We start from the raw sequence: 23,945 nt of genomic DNA, 5'->3' as shown, positions 1-23,945 counted from the left end.
GACTGACTAAATAAAAGGGAGAAATTAGAGCATGAGAGGAAACTAAGTTAAATATAAAAACAAATAGTTCAAGTTTCTACAGTATGTAAAAAGGAAAAGAGTAACTAAAGTGTGTGTCAGATTTCTAGTAAGTGAGTCTGCTGAATTATTAATTGAAAGGAAAGAGATGGCAGGAGAATGGACCAGGTATTTTGCATATGTTTTTGCTATGGTAGACAAAATGACATTCTAGCAATAATTATAAATCAAGAGGGGAGAGACAAGGAGGAGCTTAAAATAATTATAACCACCAAGGAAAAAGTATGTAGAAAATTATTAGAACTAAAGACTGGCAATATTCCCAGGTCCTAATGGACTTCATCTTTGGCACTTGAAAGAAATGATTGCTGAAAGACTGAATACACTGGTTTCAATTTTCTGAAACTCGAGAGCTTTTGGTAATGTCCCAGAGATTGGAAAATTGTGAATGTAACTCCTTTCTTCAAGCTAAAGAGGGAAATGGAAATCAGAAAACTACAGACTAGCTGGCTTAACATCTGTCATGGGAAACATCTGGCATCTCTTATTAAGGAGGTTATGACAGAACACTTATGAAATCATAATATAAATATGGAAGGGATATTGTGTTTGACTAATTTATTAGTATTCTTTAAGAAGGTAATAAACAATGTGAATAAAGTGGAATCCATATATTTGTATATTTCTTGAAGACATTTGACAAGAAGCCACATCAAAAGTTATTACACAAAAGAAAAAGATTTTATGGTGTAGGGGAGAAGATATTAGTGTACATAGAAGATTGGTTAGCTAACTGGAAGCAGAGAGTAGGGTTAAATTGTCATTTTTGATTTGGACAAGAGGTGACAAATAGAGTGCACAGGGATCAGTGCTGGAACCTCAACTATTTATAATCTACATCAGTGGATAATATGAACGGTTGCTAAATTTGCTAATGCCACAAGATAGGTAAGAGAGTTAATTGTGAAGAAGACATAAAGAATTTGCAGAGATTTAAATAAGTTAAATTGGTAGGTGAAGCATAAAATGGGAAAATGTGATCGTGTTCATTTTGGCAGGAAGAATAGACAAACAGGATTTCACTTAGTTTGCAGAATACTGCGATACAGAGAGATCTGGGATCTACAAAAGTTAATATGCAAGTCTTCTTTAGCAGCTAATTTATGTTGCTTTATTATATAGAGTGAGGGTATCTTTAAGCTGATAACTGAATAAAGTGAAGGCAGAAAGAACATTGTTGTTCACTACAAGGAGAAAGGAAGCTAAAAGTAGTGATGCTTTGCTACAGTTGCATAGGACATTGCTGAGATCACATCTGTGTGCAATTCTGCTCTCCTGTTTCAGAAAGGACACGAGTGGTCAAAGCAGAGCATTGAACAGTTGCAAGGCAGTATTTAATAGATTCTTGTCTAACAAAGGAATCAAAGGTTATGGGGTCAGCAGGAAACTAGAGTTAGATTAGCTCTGATCATATCAAATGGTGCAGCAGACCCGAGGGTCTGATTGACCTATTCCTGCTTCTAATTTAGATGATCATATTTAATCTCTCCAGCCTTGCACCCTATCATGTCACCCTTTCCAAAATGGATTTCAGGAGAAGCAACATATAATCATTATTAGAAAAATCAGCCAGTTTCTTCAATGAGTGACATACCACACAATGAATCCATGCCATTTATCAACATACTTCTTAATCTTTCTGATATAGAAAAACTTTCAGTCTTTACAATTCATTGGTTCTTGCAGGTCACGGGGAAGGGTTCGATGATGTTATCATCCAGGGTGACCTGGACGAGCGGAAGTTTGTGGCTTTCTACACCAAGTAAGTGACTGTCCTCTTTGGCAGTTCATTCATGTTGCTTTATTGTATATGATAGGGTGTTTTTACGCTGATAACTCTGAATCAATTGATCATTTATCAGAGAGCTTTGACTAACAAAGCATTAGCCAGAATAATTTCCCAACATGTGGTGGTAAAATATCACCATAGTATCATCAAACACTGCGTTTTCTTTCCTCTGACAACCTGATAAAGGACTTTCTACATTGAGTGGCCATACTAACTTTAGTAGCTGATGACTAACAAGCAACAATTCTGTCTCTGAGTAATTATAATGACTCCATTGAGGAACATTGAGGTGGGGGCAGGGTACAGGAATCCTATGATGATCCAGTCTGTTCCTGCAATGGAATACCTGACCTCTGACTTCTGCTATCCCAATGGACCTTTGACCTCACTCCAGCGATGTGGGAAATGTGGGTGCACAACAACATCCAAACATGGTGTTGTTCCATATACCCACAAACCATTCGAATATTGAAAATAGTTCTATTCAGTAACAGTGACAAAGTTCCTCAGGCATCTTGCTTTCTGCACCGATCTCTGCTAATACCAACACCAGTAAACAAAGCCTTGTCAGAAGATGACTCAGGGATATCCAGGACATTCAGTAACCAGTACATCACTCACATGGTTCAACATTTTCCTCTTAAACATCATAATGTTTTGGGGCAATAGTATAAAGCTGATGTTACAAGATCTGTTGCCTATTATAAGGGTACCCCTGCTGCATGCACCCTCAATACCTTCCTTTCCTCCTATAATACATTGCCTCAGACTTATCCACATTAAATTCCAGCTCACACTAACCTGTCTGTGCGCACTCCACTGACCTGTCTTTGTCTTCCTGATGTTTTATTGTCTTCCTTGTTGGCTGCCAACCACTGTTGTTTCATCATTTTTGTGAAGGCAGGTGGAGAGTGGGGAGAGGGCAAACTAGTTGATGGCCATGATGAGACCAGTGAGATACTTTAGGGGCTCACACCGTTGAACCTTCCAAACTTTCATGGAAGTGGATGGACTTTGGGTGGTGCCTAATGCAGAACAACTTGAGACGGTGAGAAGTATGCTGACTTTCTGCATTTCCTATTTGGGGGCTGCACCAAAAATGGAAGTCCCTTCTACTTTTAGCATATTTTAGAACAGACAATTCCATGGAAAGGATTCACAGAAATTGTTGGACACCACCACTGCAGAGGATGGCAGGATCATGATTACAAAATGGACCTCAATAATTCTGCTTGATAAATTATAATAAGAGGTCTTTTATCATCCATTGAACCAAGCAGAATGGACCTCTCTAATGCATTATATGCACATATTTGACTCTTTATAAGTGTTTCTTTCTATATGAAATAATGCTTGTGTGTGTGTCCAGTGATAAAACTTAAATTATTTTACAATTTAGGAAAGCTACTGGAATGAACAACTGCATCCAGACCTGGAGGTAATACCAGAGCGTCGAGCTCACTGGTGGTGCAAACCATCAGAACAACAGTTTTTCTCTCTGTCTCTCACAATCATGGTGCTGACAGCCACTCCTACTCACACACGCATAGCCTAGTTTAACCTCTTCTCTATCCACTGCTGGCCACTCACTCAGTATGGGCCAAAAGCCTTGCAACACTGGCAAATCTCTCTCCAACGGAGTTCAAATGCCAACTGATTTATCAATCATTGGTGGGAAGCTAATATTTGATCAGTTAGAAAGGATGATCTTGCTTTTACATTGCACCTTTCACAACCTCTGGATGTCGCAGTCAATGAAACACTTTTGATGCACAGTCTCTGTTATAAAGCAGGGAAATGCAGCAGCCAATATGTGCACAATTATGTCTCACAACTAGTATTAGGATAATAGCTAAGTGTCTAAACAGCTTTTGTGCAGGTACAGCAAGTGATCAGGCAGCGCTTTGACATGTTGGCATTTACTACAAGGAGAACTGGATATTCAAGTCAGGAAGATGTCTTGTAGTGTACTTACAGCTTGGTGAGACCATATCTGGAGCACTGTGTACAGGTTTGGTCTCCTTATATGAACTAGGTTATAATTGCATTAGAAGCAGTTCAGAGACAGTTCATTCAGTATATTCCTTACCATGTGAAGAAAGCTTGGGCCTTAACCATTGAAGTTCAGATGACTGAAAAGTGATCTTATTGAAATTTATATGATCCTGACAGTATCTAACAGGATGAGTACTGGGAGATGTTTCCTCTTGTAGGAGATACCAGAACAGTTTAAAAATAAGAAGTCTCCCTTGTTAAGATTGAGTTGAAGATATTTTTTTTCTCACAGAGAGTTAAGAGTCTGTGGAATTCTTTTTGCCTTTAAACAGTGGAGGATGGATCATTGAATTTATTCAAGACTGAGTTGGAGTTTTGATAGACAAGTGAAGCAAGAGTTAAAGCATGCAGGCAGGAAAGTGGAGTTGACACCACAACCAGATCAGCGTTGAAGGGCCGCATGACCTACTCTTACTACTAAGCCCTATGTTGCTATGTCCTGTGAAATCTGTTTTTAATCATATTGGTTCAGGGACAGGTATTGGCCAGGACACCAGAAAAACTTCCTTTTTCCCTTGAAAGGATGAAGATAATAAGCGAATTTTAAGATAACTGGATTAGGAACAGACAATTTATTTTATATACAGCGAGCTGTTGTGATCTGGGATGTGTTGCTGAAATGGTGCTGGAAGAAAATTCAACAATAATTTTCCCAAGTGACAGATGGAAAGGAAAATCACAGGACTGTGGAGTAAGAGAGAAGAATTGACTATAAGCTGGTAGTTCCTGCAAAGATCTGGCATTGGTACCAAGGGTTAAGTGACCTCCTTTTAGAACATAGAACATAGAAAAGAACAGCACAGAACAGGCCCTTTGGCCCATGGTGTTGTGCCGAGGATTAATCCTAATATAAAATAACTTAAACTATGCACCCCTCAATTCACTGCTGTCCATGTGCATGTCCAGCAGTCGCTTAAATGTGCCTAATGACTCTGCTTCCACCACCACCGCTGGCAACGCATTCCATTCATTCGCAACTCTCTGCATAAAGAACCTCCTCTAACGCCCCCTCTATACCTTTCTCCTAATATCATAAAACTATGACCCCTCATACCAGTCAATCCTGCCCTGGGAAAAGTCTCTATACATGCCTCTCATTATCTTGTATACCTCGATCAGGTCACCTCTCTTCCTCTTTCTCTCCAGAGAGAAATTCCGAGCTTAGTCAACCTCTCTTCATAAGGCACAGTTCAGGCAGCATCCTGGTAAACCTTCTTTACACCCTCTCTAAAGCCTTTGTTTCCTCCCTATAGTAGGGGGACCAGAACTGGACACAATATTCCAAATGTGGTCTCACCAGAGATTTGTAGAGCTGTAGTAAAACCTCGCAGCTCTTAAACTTGATCCTCCTGTTAATGAAAGCCAAAACACCATATGCTTTCTTAACAATCCAATCCACTTGGGTGACAACTTTGAGCGATCTGTGTCCTTGAACACCAAGATCCCTCTGTTCCTCCACACTGTCAAGAATCCTGTCTTTAATCCTATATTCAGCATGAGAGTTCAACCTTCCAAAATGCATCACTTCGCATTTATCCAGGTTGAACTCCATCTGCCATTTCTCAGCCCAGTTCTGCATCCTATCTATGTCGCGCTGCAGCCTGCAGTAGCCCTCTATACTATCAACGGCACCTCCAACCTTTGTGTCATCTGCAAATTTACTAACCCACCCCTCAACCTCCTCATCCAAGTTATTTATAAAACTACAAAGAGCAGAGGCCGAAGAACAGAGCCCTGTGAGACCCCACTCAACACTGACCTCCAGGCAGAATACTTTCTATCTACAACCATGTGCTGCAAAATTATATGATTCCATGAAATAATGTCATAGGAATGCAAATGTAGAGCTGATAGGTCACTAGAGCACATATGTAACTATACAGCCAGAGTTGTAGGGGCATTGAAATACAGGATCATAGGGTTAGAAACACAACCTATAGAGCTTTGGAGGGATGGTCATATAGGTGGAGGTTAGTAGGGAACACTGTAACCTATAGATATACAAAAATGTAGCATCATGTGTGTAGATGTATGGAGTTAAAGATATATGTTATATTAAAGTAACTAGTGAAAGAGAGAGTATGACTATAGATGGTTAGAGGTTTGGGATACACTGTGATGAAGAACAAATATGGAGGTATAAGGCATCTATAGATACATGGGCATTGAGGTATAGTTGTGTAGTGTACAGGTATTAATGTATAGGGACATGCACTATTATATAGAGGTATAGGGCAGCGGTATTGATGTATGAATTTCTGGAGAAAAAGGAGGCATTGATATATATACGTATAGGGACATGTGTATATGTATAGATATATATATACATTGACAGCTTTCTGTTTACCTTATTTAATTTGCCGTATGCAAAGCATGATCCCTGACTTTTAAAACATATTACTTAACTGACATGAAACCTAGATAATCAGTAACTCTCTCACATAGCTTCCTGTGTGTGGCCAAGTACTCTGGCAGTGAAGAGATTAAACAGCTTTGTCTTGAATTATAAAGCCAGCAATGAAAATTGAACGTATTCCCAAATCCTTGATTACACTGGCCACTGTTATCCAATAGAAAAGACTTGCTGCTTCACAAGAGTTGGTATTCTGAGAGTCCTCTGTATCCTGTACACAACACACTCCAACATAAGTATTATTCTTAGCAAATTTTGAAGCTGAGGTTGAGATTCTGGATGTAGGTTTGCTCGCTGAGCTGGAAGCTTCATTTCCAGATGTTTCGTCACCATACTAGGTAACATCTTCAGTGGGCCTCCGGGCGAAGCACTGCTGATAATTCCTGCTTTCTATTTATTTGTTTGGCTTTCTTTGGGTTGGTGATGCCATTTCCTGTGATGTCATTTCCTGCGGTGATGTCATTTCCTGTTCTTTTTTTCAGGGGGTGGTAGTTGGAGTCTAACTCAATGTGTTGGTTGATAGAGTTCCGGTTGGAATGCCATGCTTCTAGGAATTCTCGTGCGTGTCTTTGTTTGGCTTGTCCTAGGATGGATGTGTTGTCCCACTCGAAGTGGTGTCCTTCCTTATCTGTATGTAAGGATAATAGTGAGAGAGGGTCATGTCGTTTTGTGGCAAGTTGATGTTCATGTATCCAGGTGGCTAGGTTTCTGTCTGTTTATCCAATGCAGTTTTTGTGAAATAACATCACCATAGGAAATGACACCACCAAACCAAAGAAACTCAAACATATAACTAGAAAGCAGGAATTATCAGCAGCGCTTCACCTGGAGGCCCACTGAAGATGTTACCTAGTATGGTGACAAAACATCTGGAAATGAAGCTTCCAGCTTAGCGAGCAAACCTACATCTAGAAATATTATTCTATAAGATTAGATTAGAATCCCTACAGTGTAGAAACAGGCCATTTCGCCCAACAGGTCCACAGTGACCCTCCGAACAGTAACCCACCCAGACTCATTTCCCTCTGATTAATGTATCTAACACTATGGGCAATTTAGCAGGGCCACTTCCCCGACCTGCATATCTTTGGACTGTGGGAGGAAACTGGAGCACACCCACATAGACACAGGGAGAACTTGCAAATCCCACACAGACAGTAGCCTGAGGCTTGAATCAATCCCAGGTCCCTAGCGCTGTGAGGCAGCAGTGCTAATCACTGAACCACCATGCTGTCCCTATAAGGCATGCATGAGAAGATAAAGTCTAGAGGGAGTAAATATTAATGGGCCTTCCAAGCCTTTGCAGATGGTCGGTAGATTCTGTGGCTGTTTTGAAATGCAAAAGGGTCAACTGAACCTAACTCTCCCAATAGTTGGAATCAGATTGTCTGCCCATTTTTTTGGAGTTACAGCCTGAGATCAGCTATGACCGTACAGAATGGGAGAGAAGGCTCGATGGACTGAATAATCTCCTCCCGCTCCTGCCTATTGTGTTCACTTTACACTTCCAATGATTTTACCTATCAGACTCCTGTCAGCTGTAATAGAAATGTTGAAACATTAAAAAAATAGAAACAAGGCTTGAAAGGAACCTGCCGCATCACTCAATATGATCGTGGCTGATCACCAAATTCAGTACCCTCTTCCCTCTTTGTCCCTGCATAAAATGATTCCTTGAGCAACAAGAACTTTATCTAGCTCCATCTTGAAAACATTCAATGTTTTGGGCTCACCATTCTCTGGGTAGTTCTGGACTTCCAGTTGTTGGAAACATCCTTTGTGCATTTACCCTGAATTTTATAAGATTCTATGAAATCCTCCTCACTCCAGTGAATGTAGTTTGAACTGATTAGATTCCCTACAGATTAGATTCTCTACAATGTGGAAACAGGCCCTTTGGCCCAACCAGTCCACACCGACCCTCCGAAGAGTAACCCACCCAGACCCATTTCCCTCTGACTAATGCACCTAACACTATGGGCAATTTAGCATGGCCAATTCACCTGACCTGCACATCTTTGGACTGTGGGAGCACCTGGAGGAAATCCACGCAGACACGGGGAGAATGTGCAAACTCTACACAGACAGTCACCCGAGGCTGGAATCGAACCTGGGACCCTGGTCTCTCCTCATATATCAATCCTGCCAGCCCAGGAATCACTCTGGGAAATCTTTGTTGCGTTCCCTCCATAGCTAGGACATCCTTCCTCAGATGGGGAGACCCAAACTGGACACAATATTCCAGACAAGGCTCTGTACAATTGCAGCAAGACATCCCTCCTCCTGTCGACAAATCCTCTCTACAGTAGGGCCAACATACTCATTTGCCTTCTTCATACCAACTGCATTTGTCTGCTTAATTTCAGCAACTGGTGTAAAAGTCTCCCAAGCCTCGTCGCATCTTCCCTTTTCCCATTCTATTGCCAGTCAGAGTTAACCACATTAACAATGTGGATCTGCACTTCCAATAGGATTATAGGAATGATGTGGAGGTGCCGATTTTGGACTGGAGTGGACAAAGTCAGAAGTCACATGACACCAGGTTAGAGTCCAACAGGTTTATTTGAAATCACAGGCTTTCAGAGCATAGCCTTATCGTCAGGTTCAATAATCATAGGAAGTTTAGGAACAGACTATTCAAGCCATGAAGCTTTCTCTACCATTCAAATAGATCAAAGTTGACCAGTACTGTGCCTTTGCTTCATATCCATATTGATACCTTGATCTGATATAAATTAATTGCCCTTGGCACTTAAAGCTTAAATTGCTGTTCTCCATTATATTTCGGTTTAGCTGCTGTATATCTTTCAACGCACACTTGTCTCTGCAGGGAGGATGGTTCTTTCTAGAACCTTCTTGGAGTCAGTCACTTGCTCCGCCCACATTCTCAAGCACTTTGCATGAGGCTGTGATCAGATCATTGATTACGGGAAGGATGAAATCGCGAATACAGTATGAGACGTGGGATTACAGAGCATCAAACTACTCACCCTACTCATTCCCAAAGATAGAAAAAAGTCCTGGTTTACATTTGGTTCACTAACATCCTTTAGGGAAAGAAATTGGTTATGTTTACCTAGTCTGGCCTATACATGACTCCAGACCTGCAGCAATGTGGTTGACTCTTAACTACCCTCTTAGAATGCCTAGCAGCTCATTCAGTTCAATCGGAAGAAAGAATGGGTAATAATAGCCCATGAATGAATTTTTAAAAACCTTAATTATAAACAATAATCTTCTCACTATTGATTTCCTAATATATTCTAAAACCCTCTAGGGGAGCTGGAGGTTAAGAAGTGGGCACACAGTTTAGATCCAGACATTGAAGATGGAAGTTATAAACCTCCTTCATCAGAAATGATGCAAAGAATCAATTAAGGATACCTGCCATGTCCTGTCAGCTGGCTTTACCCGATTTATTCCCTGACAGACTGAGCAGTAAAACTGCTGCACCAACAACTAATACAAGGGAGCATCATTATTCTGCTGCACTCGAATCAGTGACTGCCCACCACATCTACAAAACTATAAGATTTATATAGTTTCAGCTGCCAGCAAAAATAACTCAGCAGCAATATCTTGATCGCTGGCTGCCCTGTGCCTCTGGGAGCTGAAGTTCTAGACGATCTCCAAAGACATCAACTTCAGAGGTGTGTACCTCAGTGGTTAGCACTGCTGCCTCAGAGCACCAAGGACCCAGGTTCAATTCCAGCCTTGGGTGACCGTGCAAATTCTACACAGCCATTCTCTTGTGTCTGTGTGGGTTCCCTCCAGGTGCTCCAGTTTCCACCCATAGACTGCAAATGGACTAGCAATGCTAAGTTGCCTTGTCGGTCCAGGAATGTGCAAGCTAGGTGGGTCAGTCATGAGAAATGCAGGGTTACAGTGATAGGGTGGGAAGCTTTTCAGAGGGTCAATGCAGACATGATCTGCTTAATGGTCTCTTCCTGCACTATAGGAATTCTATGATTCTCCTCTGATTCTTTCACTCCCCACCCCCCCAAATCAACAGCCCTCAGCACACATGGATCTGGCTATGCATTCAGGTGACCACAAAACAGATCAGGATAAAAAGAAAGATGACTCAGGGCCACTGTGGTGCAGCGGTAGTGTACCTGACTCTGAAAGTCTAGGATGTTCAGATTCAAGTCTGACCAGCTCCAGAGGTATGTCATAACATCTCTTAACAGGTTGAATTAAAAAAATCAGTGAAGTCGTGAAATCTATTGCTGTGCCTCTAGTATGAATCACAAATGTCAAGATAGATGTTTACAGAACATATTGACAACATCTAGGGATATAATCTGAACGCTTGAACAAACAAAAAATTCTGGAATACAGACACTGGTGTCCGATAAGAATAAGAGTTTTGTAATCCAAAATTTAACCATTTCCCATACTGACAAAGACCAAACTTAACAAGTTCACTTTCAGCTGGATGAATTTCAAAACTAACTTTGCTGCTTTGATCTTTTCTTTCCTTTTAAGTTAACCTATGTAGATGGGCGACCTGCTTAGATAACTGGAGGTGGCTCTTGTTTCTTCTTTAGTAGCATTTTTGATCTTCCCTCTACCTAATGCAAAATTCCACAAAAAAATATTTACAATTGAAAGAACGATACCTTATTTTGTGTTCATGTTCTCTAGGAGCGATGAGGTAATTGCTGTGTCGAGCATGAACTATGACCCCATCGTGTCTAAAGTAGCAGAGGTCATGCAGTCTGGAAGGACAATCAAGAAAAGGGATGTTGAGTAAGTGTCACTAGTAGGCTGGTGTGTGTGTGTGTGTGTGTGTGTGTGTAGGCCATACAGTGAGATATTGCCCTCATTGCATGTTGTGACAGGAGCAGGGACTTCAGTAAGGTAGGGAAGGTTGCACATATGCACAGTTAGGATGATCACTCATCTCATGTTGAACCTAGTAGTGGAACAGTTTCCCTCACATTTTAGAATAAGTCAATGCAAGACCAATCAGCATGTTAAAGAGAACAGGACTGAAATATTAATTATCCTTTGTTCTGAGCACTCTCCATGTTGCTGGAAAAGATTAGCATAGGAGATTGACAGCTCTTGAGAAATCATATTCAAATAAAGGAGGCATCTTCCATGTCCATTGCTAATTTCTGGTCCAAAATTGCTTCCTGTCTGAGATTGAATTTAGTCATATTTTGTAGTCCCAATTTGGTCAAGTTGGACAGACACTTTTTAATTTAATTTTTCACTTTTATTTTCCTACTTCCACCTGTTATAAAATATCCTAAGCCAGGAGAGAAGCAAAACAGAATGGTGTGAGAGATTTTCCTGTGTCATTGTTATGGACCAAGCCAAACCCCCTCAAAACATATCAAAGTGATAGCTTACACTCTAGCTTTTATCCTATTTAAAGGCACTGCATTCCAGAGGTGATTTGATTGGTCAAACCACTAGGCTTTAATCAAATCACATTTTATTCTTAGCCACAGTTGAAGTACAAACAAATATAGAAGAATTGGTATAAGTTTAACAATATTGAAATATTTAACAAAATAATATATTGTTTAACTATTATCATCAATTGTTCCAATATAGCAGCATCTCATTAACACACCCTTGGTAAAGGCAAATTCAGCAAAACGGGTTTCCCTCCCTTACTATTTTGTCCAGCCGAGGAGAAAGGAAAGCCCAAAAGCATGAATCTAGCAGCAGACAGAGCCCGCAAGCTTTTTACAGCAGCAGAAAGAGAGCTGCATCAACTCCAATAACCACAAATTCAACAAGTGAAAGCAGAACTAAAGCCTTGGGTTTGTGTGAGCCTGACTCTACCCAGTCACGCTTCTTTTGTCTAAAAATAGGCTCAAAGCTATTCACCTGCTTTCCATAGAGCAGGCAGACATTTACAACACCCCGCTTCCAGAGAAACAGGACAGAACAAACCTCTCTTAAAGATGCATTTTGTCACAGAGAATTTTCTTACAATGAGAAGCATATCATTTTTATGCAGTGAGGTTTGCCTGAGAGCTTAGGATATAACATTTCTTGACACTTTACTCCTCAGTTAGCTTTGGTTTTTTGATCTGCTTTTTCCCTGCCTCTCCTAGTTGACTCCATGGATCCTAGTGAATGAAGCGTATGAGAGACCATAATTATATAGGGCAGCTTGAATGGACTACGTACCATTTGCAGTCTACTGTACATCCATATGTCTGTTCATCTATACTGGGAAGGAGAAAGAGCTAATTCACTTTGAGCAGTGGAATTACAGAGCATCAAACTGCTCATTCTACCCTTTTCTAAAAGAGAAGAAAGATCTGCTTTACAATATAACAGTATCCACTCAGAGGTTTACCTTTCCTCCCCTACTTTCTGAATTATCAAAACACTTGACTCAATTTTGAGAGTGTCTCTAATCATTCTGTTCAGAATTGCCTCACAAAGAAGATTGAAAATAGGTGGTTCGTTGTGGGAGGTCTCCTCACCAAAACCCAATAATACTGCTGACATCGTCCTATCACTTCTACTGTAATACCTGTCATGGGAAGACAAGAACTGATAGTATACTGCAATTTTCAGAATGCATAAGTCATGTTTTATCAGCTACAGCTTGCATGCAGACTGTGCACAAGGGACTAGTGAAGTGGTTCAACAATTATGTACATAGTCTCACAATGTTCACCTAAGAGTATCTCTCTCTTTTCCTCTTTTGCTCTCGATCTCAAGGATGTTTGTACATCACGAATGGTAGGTATTTGGGAGTTTTGTTCTCCATTAGCTATTTACCTGTTAACATAAGTGGGATATCTGTGATCTTTTGGATTCATTTCAATCACTTTTGTGTGGGGGGGTGGAGGGTGGGTTGAAGAGGAATGTTCCACATTATTTTCACCCTTGTTAGAGGAAAGAGCGATAGAAGATTGGCTGACTGGTAGAAGGCAGAGAGTGGGGATAAAGGGGTCTTTTTCAGAATGGCAGCTGGTGATTAATGGAATTCTGCAGGGGTCAGTATTGGACTACTATTTACATGAGATATTAAATGATCTGGACAAAAGAATTGGGCATTGTTGCTAGGTTTGCAGCTGACACAAAAACAGGTTGTGAGGGCACAGCGTCAGAATGCAGAGATGAACCTTTAGAACTGAGATGAGGAGGAATTTCTTCAACCAGAGGTGGAACCCATTGCTGCAGAGGGTTGTGGAGGCCAAGTCATTGAATGTATTTAAGACAGAGAGATATAGATTCTTGATTAATAAAGGGATCAAAGGTTATGAGAGAAGGCAGGAGAATGGGGCTGAGAGACATATCAGCCATGATTGAAGAGCAGACCTAATGGGTCAAATGGCCTAATTCTGCCCCTATTTCATATGGTCTTACTGTTCCTATTTTTTTAAACTTGTGTTTTGCCACTCCCAATAACAGCTGACACCAATATACATTTATGCAGCATCATTAACATAAGTAACGTTTTCCAAGCCATTTTAAAAGAATATAATTTGACACCAAGGCACAAAAAAAGCAGATTTGGTTAGTAAGGAGTGACTTAAGGCAGGAATCAGAGATGGAAATATTTATTGAAACAGGGAGGGAACCCCAGAGCGTATGCCCAAGTAGCTAAAGGCACTGCCGTCAGTGGTGGGACAATTAAAGTTAAAGCAGCACCACATGGTCTGATCCCTGCCAGTCCTGGGTCAAGAAGAACAAGGACGGATAGTTCAGCTTTAGCGCAGACATAGGAACAGAAACTTGAATTGGAATGATTCAGACACCGAGTTGCGGAAAAGATGGAGATGGATTTGGGAAGTGACAACATGTTCAAGGACTTTGGAAAGGAATGGAAGGTTAGGAATATGATGGTAGTTTTCCAGAATGGTGGTTATAGCAGTTTGATTTTGAAGGGGATGATTGAAAGGAGAGAGAGAGAGAGAGAGAGAGAGAGAGAGAGAACACATAAAGATAGTGTCTTTAACAATATCAGCTAACATGGAGACCAGGGATGAAAGTTGGTCTCCAGCAGTTTATTCAGAATGGGTTTGACAGAACAAGCAGTAGGACTCAGGGCTTAAATGGAGCTCAAAGACTGAAATGTGGAGAAAAACCAGAGAGAGATATACATTCAGAGCTATGGTACGGAAGGATTCTTTTTACAGAAAATTGCGTGTCACTGGGGTTAGGAAGTATCAAATCACATTTTCTGGGTAATCAAGAGTGCAGGGCAGGCTTGTTGGACTCGCTAGTATTTCCTGCCTGTGATTTTTGTGTATTTGTAAACATTTTATCTGGCCATAATCTTTGACATATGTTTCTCCTTTAAGTAATAACTGACCATCTGACTGGATGTCAACAGTTGGTGGGCTTTTTCTTGGCTAGACGGTTAATCGTTTCAACAGATTGTACATTTTGGAGAGCATTATGTCTTGTTTTCCATTTTTTTTTACTCTGGTTGTCTGATTTTGAGCAGATATCTGTGCCTTTGGGATTGAAGGGTTCACACTGAGATATCAGAGCAAGACTATTAGAATTGTTACCAAGCAATAAAACTCACTGAGAGCTCAAAGTAAAGTGCAGTGCTTTCAGAAACAAGAAGGATCATACTCAGTGAATGTAACCCCTCATTAACACAACACCAGTAGAACAATGAATACACCCATATAGCTCTTAAAACGAAACTGCCTTCACATTATTACTTAGGTTTCCTCAATTCCATAAGACTTTGCAGCAGATGTAGGCTGTTCAACCCATCGACTCTATTCTGCCACTCAGTGAGATCGTGGTGGATCTGATAAACCTCAACTAGACTTTCCTGCCTTTTCCCCATCACCCTTGATTCCCTTACTGATTAAAAATCTACCTCAGCCTTGTATACACTTAATGACCCTGTGTCAACAACCCTCTGCAGTAAAGAATTCACTCCCCTTAGAGAAGGAATTCCTCATTGTCTCTGTCTTAAAAGGGAGGCTCCTTCTTCTGTGATGATGCCCTCTAGTCCTAAGATCTCCCACAAGGGGAAACAACCTTTCCACATCACAAATGTCAAGTCCCCTGCAAATCTAATATGTTTCAATAAGGTTGCCTCTCATTCTTTTATATTCGAATGATGACACATGATACCAACACCACTCCAGCCTCTGGGCCCTTTAAATAAAGATTGGATACAGCAGCAGTGGTTAGGGAAGTAAATTTAATCTGTCACTTGGATTTTTAGGGGTAGTTTATTGTCATGAGCAGATGTCAATCCATCACTTACAGGAAAAGAAAAGCAAGGTGAAAAGTTTTCAGATTAAACCTAGTTTAGGAATAATAGATGGTGTGTTTGGTGACAATCAGCAGGAAACAGGCCGAGATTCAAAAGCCAAAATTCTTGGCCAAGGTAACTCCAACCTTTGTGCTGATTGCACAAACCCAGTGGAGTGTGTCTGGTTTACCTGACGATTGCTTTCAGGGGCTAAACGGGTAACAGGTTAGTCTTCACCCACTGGGTTTTCATAGCACTGCAACCAAGGTCTGAGCAAGGGCCAGGTAGATCCCCATTAACTGCCTCCGTGTAGGGTCAGAGCAGAGAGCAGGTTAGGACTCCGGATTGGGGTCTTAACCACCTTCACTCAGCCACATAGAATACAGTATTTAATTCTAATCTCCCTGCTATAGAAAAATGATGTGAAACTTGAAAGAATTGAGACAAGATTTACAAGGATGTTGCCAGGGTTGGAAGGGTTTACAGGGAGAGGCTGAATCATGAGGGACATGAACAGGATGAGTCATTAAGGTCTTTTCCCCAAGGTAGGGGAGTCCAAAACTAGAGGGTATAGGTTTGAGGTAAGAGGGGAAAGATATAAAAGTGACCTGAGAAGCAGCTTTTTCACGCAGAGGGTGCTGAGTGTATGGAATGAGCTGCCAGAGGAAGTGGTGGAGTTGAATCCTATACAACCTTTAAGAGACATCTGAATGGGCACATTAATAGGAAAGGTTTAGACGATATGGTCCAAATGCTGGCAAATGGGACTAGATCAGCTTAGGATATTTGGAAGGCATGGACAAGTTGGACTGAAAGGTCTGTTACCATGTTATACATCTTTCTGACTCTATATCTGAAGTGCAGCACGTGAAGCAGAATAAAAGTAATAGAGATCATTAATAAAGGTAGTCTAGCTATTTATTTTTTAAAAAGTAAAAGACTTGCATTTATACAGCATCATTCCTGACTGCAAGTTCTTCCAAAATGTTTTACCAAGTCCAAGGAGGTGTTTTTGGAAATAAGAAATAAAAAGTGCTTTTGAGGTAGAAAACACGGCAATCAATTTGGACATAGCTATTTTACATGAAGAGGAATTTGAACTCACCCAGCCCCCTGTTTTGGCGATGTTGTTTGAAGGAATTATACTGTTGGGGACTCTGTGCAGGACTACCCATTACTTATTCAGACAGTGCCCTGGAATGTTTTATGTTGTCCTGCGAGGGGGGACAGAACTTGCTTGAACATGTTATCCCCTCTGACAATGCAGCACTGTGTTGGAGTGTCAGTCTAGAATATGTTCAGATTCCTGGAGTGGGGCTTGAACCCAGAATCTGCTAACCCAGAGGTGAGAGTGCACCCCAGATTAAATCAGTCCTTCATAAAATTTGAGCCAAATCATTACTCATTCCTGAATCCTGATGGGTTGCTGACTTTCCCGTACATTAGCCTTTGGCTGGGTTTAAAGCAATGATTACACTGTGTAAACTCTACAACAACCTGTGGGATCTCTTCTGTCTTTCAGGACGGGTGACATGTCCTGGCTCTTTGGCAAAGGTACATAGTGGAGGAAGTCGCCAGTGGGCCCTGGGCCATTGGCATCGCCGCGGTTCAGAGCAGACCTCAGCAGCTCAGTTGGGCAGTCCTTTCCAAGGAGGCACGAGGTCACCGGCAGTAGGTCGTGCTGAGGGGGGATGGTGGAGCGGGGTGGGGGGAGGCCGTGCACTTTAGGACAAGGCGGTGATCAACCCTCCCCCTCCGTCTTGGCGGCTGCTGCCACGTTGACCAAAAGGTGCTCTGGCTCCCATTTTACACAGCAGGAATGCCCCCCACCTCCACTCCCCGCCCCAGTGAGTGGTGAGGCTGCCTCGCAGCTCCTCATAGTTTCAGGCTGCGTGAGGTTCCGAACGATATCTACCTTTCAATGTCGGATGCAAACGAAGCAGCTCATTGTGCAAAGGTGCCAACCGAAATGAAGGGCAAAGCAGGCCTTCTAACCCGTGCCCTTACCAATGCACGCCGCTCATAGCTGGATGCCACACCTGCTGCATGCTTCACCCTGCAGTCCAGCGACAGGAATGACTGACTGTGGGCATTCTCCCTGCATCTCACATTCCCATCGACCAGACCTTTTCCTGAAGCTCACTGCTCTGAGAGAGGGGTAGTCGCAGAATGAGTCAGACAAGACTCTCACATTGATCTTCAACGACAAAATAAAAGGCTGGTGTGGCTTCTGCTAAACGTCTTCAGCAATAATGAGAAAATGTACTTTTCTTTTGTTAAAAAAAAGTAATTCTGGTTCTCTCAAATGACTGTTCTGTCTCTTTGGCTTCCAACTCTGGTGGTCCTGATCACATGCTTCAGCATCTGATACAATAAAAGGAGGAGTGGCCAAAGGATGATCTGCGATTTTGTAATGATTTGGAGGGGCGGGGGTTGGTAATCTGATTTGGGTGGCCTTTGAGAGCAGTCAAAAGCCTCAGTTTGACATCCCTATCATCGCATCACTGCACTAGAGTCTCAGTTTGGATTATCTGCCTAAATTGCTGGAGAGGGACTTGAGAACATGACCTTTAGCCTCAGAGGTAAGAAACCACTGAACCACAGCTAACAACAACATCATATGGTGGAGTATGGTTAGCTGGATTTAACTCAAATGATGCTCACTGTATCCTCCTTTCTACTTATCCACAGAAAGGAGAGAAGCCAGTTGCCTGGGGAGCACTTGAGGGCAGAGTGTAATTTTTGATTGATTTACCAATGGTTGAAGATACAGCAGGAGATCACTGGTCATTTTCAGCCCCTAAATTTCCTAACCCAGCTGTTTCCTCAGACACTGAAAGAGGGATACAAACCTGACAAGTACTGGAATCACTGTCACAGTAAAGCTTCCTGCAAGGTTGGAGTCATTACATCCTTAAGGCCAAGTAACTACAATGATGGAGACATTTTGAGGACATTTTTGCTGGCCATTTGTAAGTCAATATATAAACCGGTCATTTCAATAATAATTGAAATGGTGACTATTTTCAAACACTGGATTTACACTTTTCAACCATAAAGTCCAGTTTCCATTTCTAAATTCAGTTTGGCAGAGGTTTAGGGACGTGGCCAAGAATTATGAGAGTATACCTTATTGTTTTCTCTCTACAGAATTTGTTAAAATGATGACCAAAGCTTCCTAATCTCCCCCGTGTTTATGCTGCTGTTATGGTTATATCAAGTCCCAGGGAGAGGCTTCTCTGAGGTCGAAATGGTGGAGATTGTCAATCAGCCTTCTATCACCAGTATCATTGGTTACACAGAAATGGCAAACCATCTGAACTTCTGCCTTAATATCCTACATGTACATCTTCAGAGATGGGTCTGGCCTGATGCAGGCCTGAGTACTAAAAATTCCTTCAACAGGAGACTAGTGGAACCTAGAGTGACTACAGAACATGCCTTTAGACCCCCCATCTACTCATTTCCCTAGCATCTTCTGCCAATCAATGAGCAATCAGGAGGACTCAGTCATAATTTCCAGGCCCAATTATATTTATAAATCAAATCACAACAATGAATCTCATTATGCACTGGCATCAATGGTTTTATACAGGGCTATTTAGATAGTACAGAATTACAGACTAACTAGTCTCAGATCAGACTGTGTCTTCAAACAATAGAATCATTTTCAATTGCTAGACTTTCCAACCTTATCAAACAAGTTGAGGAGTTCTTCAAAGTATAACATTATTGACAATCTGCAAGCTTGGCTAGTTCACACCACTGGCATGAATTGGGCTTACTGTGTGGGTAAGAATCTTGAATAATGAACAGGAACAGGTTCAGAACTAAGTGTTTGGACTAAAGTTGAAATGTCTCCATCCAGTTTACTTCAGGCAAACAAAGTGAAAGGAACCAATATCAATGTAGGATACCATAAAACACCCAACACACCTAATTATATCTGTTAAATGATCTTGTGTCTGAAATAATCTCAACCATTCTCTTCCATCATGACAGTTCTATCCAAGTCACATAGGCCACTTTTTAAATTACTGTCAACATATTAAAGATGTTGGCAGGTCCACATCTCATTCCCATCATTGATCGCCTTGAAATGATGGTGTTGGTGGGCTTTCCCTTCAAGACAATACAATCCTTCACAACGGGACATATAAGGATGGAAGCAGGAAAGATTCTGTTGAAACTGCTCTCACAATGGTGTTACAGTGAGAATTCTGGAATATTGGCTGAGCAAAGATAAAAGAATCATAGTTTTTATCATTTATTGTGCCTTTGAGATAATCTTCTTTCCTATCCCACATTACTTCAGCACCATCAGATAAACATAACCCTTGGCTTCCTTCTTCACCATCTCCTCAAAGGCCCCTCCTCTGGCTTCTCATTTTCAATATGTATGAGAAGGTGCCCACCAGGTCAAACCTCCACCCAGAAACCCCTCTTTCCCAGTATGGTCCTGAATACATGGGCTATATGTTCCCTGCAGAGCCAGAGCTTTTCCAGTCTTTCGTCTAGTGGAAAATGATTATCACATGAACAAGTCCTTTACTGACATGGTGACAGGTCCCTGTCAATTCAGGCTGGTTCTCAAAGCAGGAGGACCAATCAGAGCAAACATCCCAGCTGGTAACAAGGGAAGGAATGGGGAGGCTGCTTCAAGGTGATAATGTCTCCTCTGGCACTTGTTAACAACTTGAATTAAAAAGAAAGGGGAGGGGGGGATGATGAAACCCATCCACAATGCAGCATTTAGCTGCCCATCACCAGTGTTGGCAGAAAGGATCTGCAGACCTTGCTCAGACTGTTGGCACCCCAGCTTGCTGCCTGCTGTACAGGCAGTTGATCAGCTCCCCCTTCCCCCTGCCCCACTAACTACTGTCCCCAAACCGAATCCCAGTTGATCTCATTCCCTACTCTTAACAAGTCTCTTAGTGAGTTTAATCACCCATCAACCTTATGGGAGGTGGGCAATTTTTTTTTTAAGGACAGAGCCAATTTAGTTGAAATTTTTGACTCAGCCTTATCTATTCAATTTCATTTACAGTTCTGTATTATGTCGTAAAGAAATAGCTGAAATTTTACCAAATATCTTCCCTAAGACATTAAAAATGGCATGAAAGGGATTGACAAATGCAACAGTTATTTTCTCATCTCAAAATCCCTGTAGCTAAGCAATTGCCTCCTCATTTGCTGAGTTTGAGGTGATTCAACCACTACATTGTCTGAAGAGGCCATTCTCACCGATAACAATGCAACATTGTTTGTGTCATTCCACAAGAGTTTAAAGGATTTGTACAGAGGGGAAAGGGGCTTCTCAAGGGCCCTGGTGTGTCCTCAACATGTCTAATAAGGGCCACCCTCATCATGTTGGTCAAAGCCCAGCCATTGGACAAATGGGATTTATCACAAGCAACACAAACAGATATTGTTGGAAATCAGAAACAGAAATTACTGGAAAAAAGCTCAGCAGGTCTGCCAGCGTGTGTGGAGAGAAAGCAGAATTAACGTTTCAGGTCCAGTGACAAAACAGAGTTCTCAAGAAGGATCAATGGACCTGAAATGTTAACTCTGCTTTCTCTCCGCACATGCTGCCAGACATGCTAAGCTTTTCCCCCAGCAATTTCAGTTTCTGATTTCCAGTAACCACAGTTCTTTGTTTTTCTTTATCACAAGGAACTTGTTCATGACTTCCATCATTCCCAGAGACACAAAAATTAAAATGAGCCTATGGGTTACATTGGGCCAAGCAATTCTATTTCTTGCTGGCCCTCAAACTAATTTTATCCAAGGTGTTGGCAATTGGGTCAGGAAGCTGGAACACTGGCTGGCCACGTAACTTTTTGGCATTGTCCACCCCTGCTCCTGGAGGGTCACAAAAATTCAGTCCTGAGTTTCTCAGATATGCCCTTGTGCCTCTCAGCCCATTTTGTCCAAAAGACCACCTCTTGTTCTCTCAATTTCTACATCCCTTAATGTCCCCATGCTAGCTAATGTTGGCAATGGGCTCCTTCATCTCAAAATCTACCCAACTTTCGTCTTTTCAACTTCCCTTCTCTCTCCAAGGTCCTTGCATTTGCTCTCACTGAAACAACTTTAACAGGACTCACAGAAGACAGTCCCTGTGACTACACACAAGATACATCAACAATGTGCTTCCTTTGACTTTAGTAAAGCCTTTGACAAGATTCTAGTTAGTAAAGTCAGATCACTTGCCGATTGGAATCAAAATTAGATGCTATAGAGTACATTGTTAAACCACAGATGAATAGCTTGATGGCAGTGGAACTCAAACAAATCTAAAGGGAAAGGGGAAAGCTTCTTCCAAATTCTACATGGATAACTTCAAAATTGATTCTTGTTGCTATTAACACCAGATCCCTCTCTCAACTCAGGTTCCAATGGAAATACACCCTACATTAATGGATGTCTTACATTTCTGCACAACTTATGCTAACCACCACTTCTTCATGTCAAAGTTGTTCATGTTACAACACAGATATTTTGAGAACTTGTTCGACTCAGTTGAAAGGATGGTTCCCTTGTGGGAGAGATTGGAACTAGGAAAAACATTTTCAAAATTAAAAACTTGACAGTTAACTGTCAGTCATCGTCCAACTGGTGTGTTGTCCATGGCAATGTGGTTACCAATCAGAATCATTTGTGAATCAGTCAGCATACTGCTCTCATACAGTACAAAACATTGTTTCCTTTTAGTTCTTGCAAAGGTCCTGATGAGTGGAAGATGAAAACCCTCAGCAAAATGTGTCTTTCTTCCAATCCTCACATTTAAAGTAAGGGGTTTCCCATTGAAGATAGAGATGAGGATCTCTCATAGAGTATGAGTTGGTGCAGCCCTCTCCCCTCAGAGAATCGTGAAGGCAGGATCGCTGAATATTTAAAAGCAGATGTAGATAAATCCTTGACTAACCAGGGCTGTAAAGGGTAACAGGAGTAGGCAATAAGGCCACCTATCAGATCATTGTGATTTTACTGAATGACAGAGCAGCCTATATGTTTACCTGAGAGGATTAGGTGGGGGCTTGATTAAAAATTCTCATTCAGAAGATGTCTAGTCTTGACAACACTGTGCTGAAATGTTTGTCTAGATGATGTGGTCAGGCTAGTGAAGTGGGGCTTGAATCCAAGCTGCTGAGTCAGGATTGAGAGTGTTACTGCTAGAGACATGACTGATACCAAAGCACCACAGTTCAGTGAAAGCAGTGGAGCTGTTTAGTTCTGGCCAATCACAATATCAGAGGCAGACTTTCCACAAAACACATAATCCACCAGCAAAGGATAAGAATGTGCTCTTGATAACCTTGAGCAAATCTGAACTCTTGGGATCAACCGTTTTTTAAAAAGCAATTGGCCCTCTAGCTGTAAATGTCTAGTCATGTCGGCTGAGGTGGTGGTAGAGAGATCAGAAACACTTGGCATAGTGGCTGACAGCTCAAGGACAGCAAGTTACAGTCAACAACAAAAAATCCATACTTCCAAAAATTCAACAGGCTCAGCCCTAAGTGATATAATGAGACATGGGAATGTCAGACAAAGACAGAAGACAAAATGCTGACTCATCTTGAGTCTTTACATGCCATTGACCCTATTGTACATCCAGTCAAATCCACTGCAATAACAGACATTGCAGAACAGGACTCAGCTAACTGTAGGAGAATGTTCTCCCAGTTTTGGGCAATTGCTGTTACCTTAGTTTATAACTCGCTGCCAGAGGACTGCTGTTTTAGATATAAATCCAATGATTAATCAGCCAGGTATTCATTGTATATAAACAATCCAAACCTCCTGAAATAAATCTTCCTTAAAAATTACTTCCAGCCAGCCATCACTTTATATCAAGTCAACCAAAATCTTCCACAGAAAGATTGAGAGATACAATGGACATTCATTCGTCTTTGAACGTAAATCCACCAGATGACATCCTCGTTTAAGATCCAAGTTGTACGACTGACAATGGGACATCCTGCATTTACCTGCTCAGTAAAACTGCCATCCATTTTTCTAACCAGAGACAATCTAAACTCCTACAGCAGAATCATTGCTGGTCTATGAAATCTGTGCTGGTTCTTTGTCAGCAATTCAATCAGACCCACTGTCCCACTCAATCCCTATAGTTTATTGTGCTCAAAACGCCATCCAATTTTCTTTTGAAATCTTTCATGGTTTCCATATCCGTTACCTTCACAGACTGAGAGTTACAGATTCATTTGTCATATAAATAGTTCTTCCTCATATTCCCATAAGGTGTAGGAGCAGAGAGTGGCCATTCAGCCCATTGAATTTACTCCAGCCTTCAATGGGATCATGGCTGATCTGATAATCATATTCAGGTGTAATCTCTTCAGGTCCAGGCTACTTATCAGCCTTTAGCCTTATTAGTTTCC

The 23,945-nt window shown here is 41.5% G+C and overlaps 1 protein-coding gene across 6 annotated transcripts in view; it reads left to right on the top strand.

Annotated features, from left to right (window-relative positions):
- The window catches only part of aifm3 (AIF family member 3), a 130,462-nt gene extending 112,528 nt beyond the window's left edge, over window positions 1–17,934 (top strand). For 3 of the 6 annotated variants that reach the window (XM_043716016.2, XM_088000319.1, XM_088000323.1), the window contains exons 18-22: window positions 1,765–1,840; window positions 3,267–3,305; window positions 10,983–11,087; window positions 13,032–13,052; window positions 17,063–17,934. In XM_043716016.2, the coding sequence (XP_043571951.2) occupies window positions 1,765–1,840; window positions 3,267–3,305; window positions 10,983–11,087; window positions 13,032–13,052; window positions 17,063–17,102 (281 nt within the window). In that variant the 3' untranslated portion in view covers window positions 17,103–17,934. The remainder of the gene's footprint in view (window positions 1–1,764; window positions 1,841–3,266; window positions 3,306–10,982; window positions 11,088–13,031; window positions 13,053–17,062) is intronic. The other 3 variants (XM_088000321.1, XM_088000320.1, XM_088000322.1) reach the window with 3 other exon arrangements.
- The last annotated feature ends 6,011 nt before the right edge of the window (window positions 17,935–23,945 follow it).

The sequence above is a fragment of the Chiloscyllium plagiosum genome, unplaced genomic scaffold, assembly GCF_037043375.1.
Source record: "Chiloscyllium plagiosum isolate Xiang-an unplaced genomic scaffold, Cpla_swu_hap1 HiC_scaffold_24, whole genome shotgun sequence".
NCBI classification, from domain to species: domain Eukaryota; kingdom Metazoa; phylum Chordata; class Chondrichthyes; order Orectolobiformes; family Hemiscylliidae; genus Chiloscyllium; species Chiloscyllium plagiosum.
This window is presented reverse-complemented; position numbering and strand designations above follow the sequence as displayed.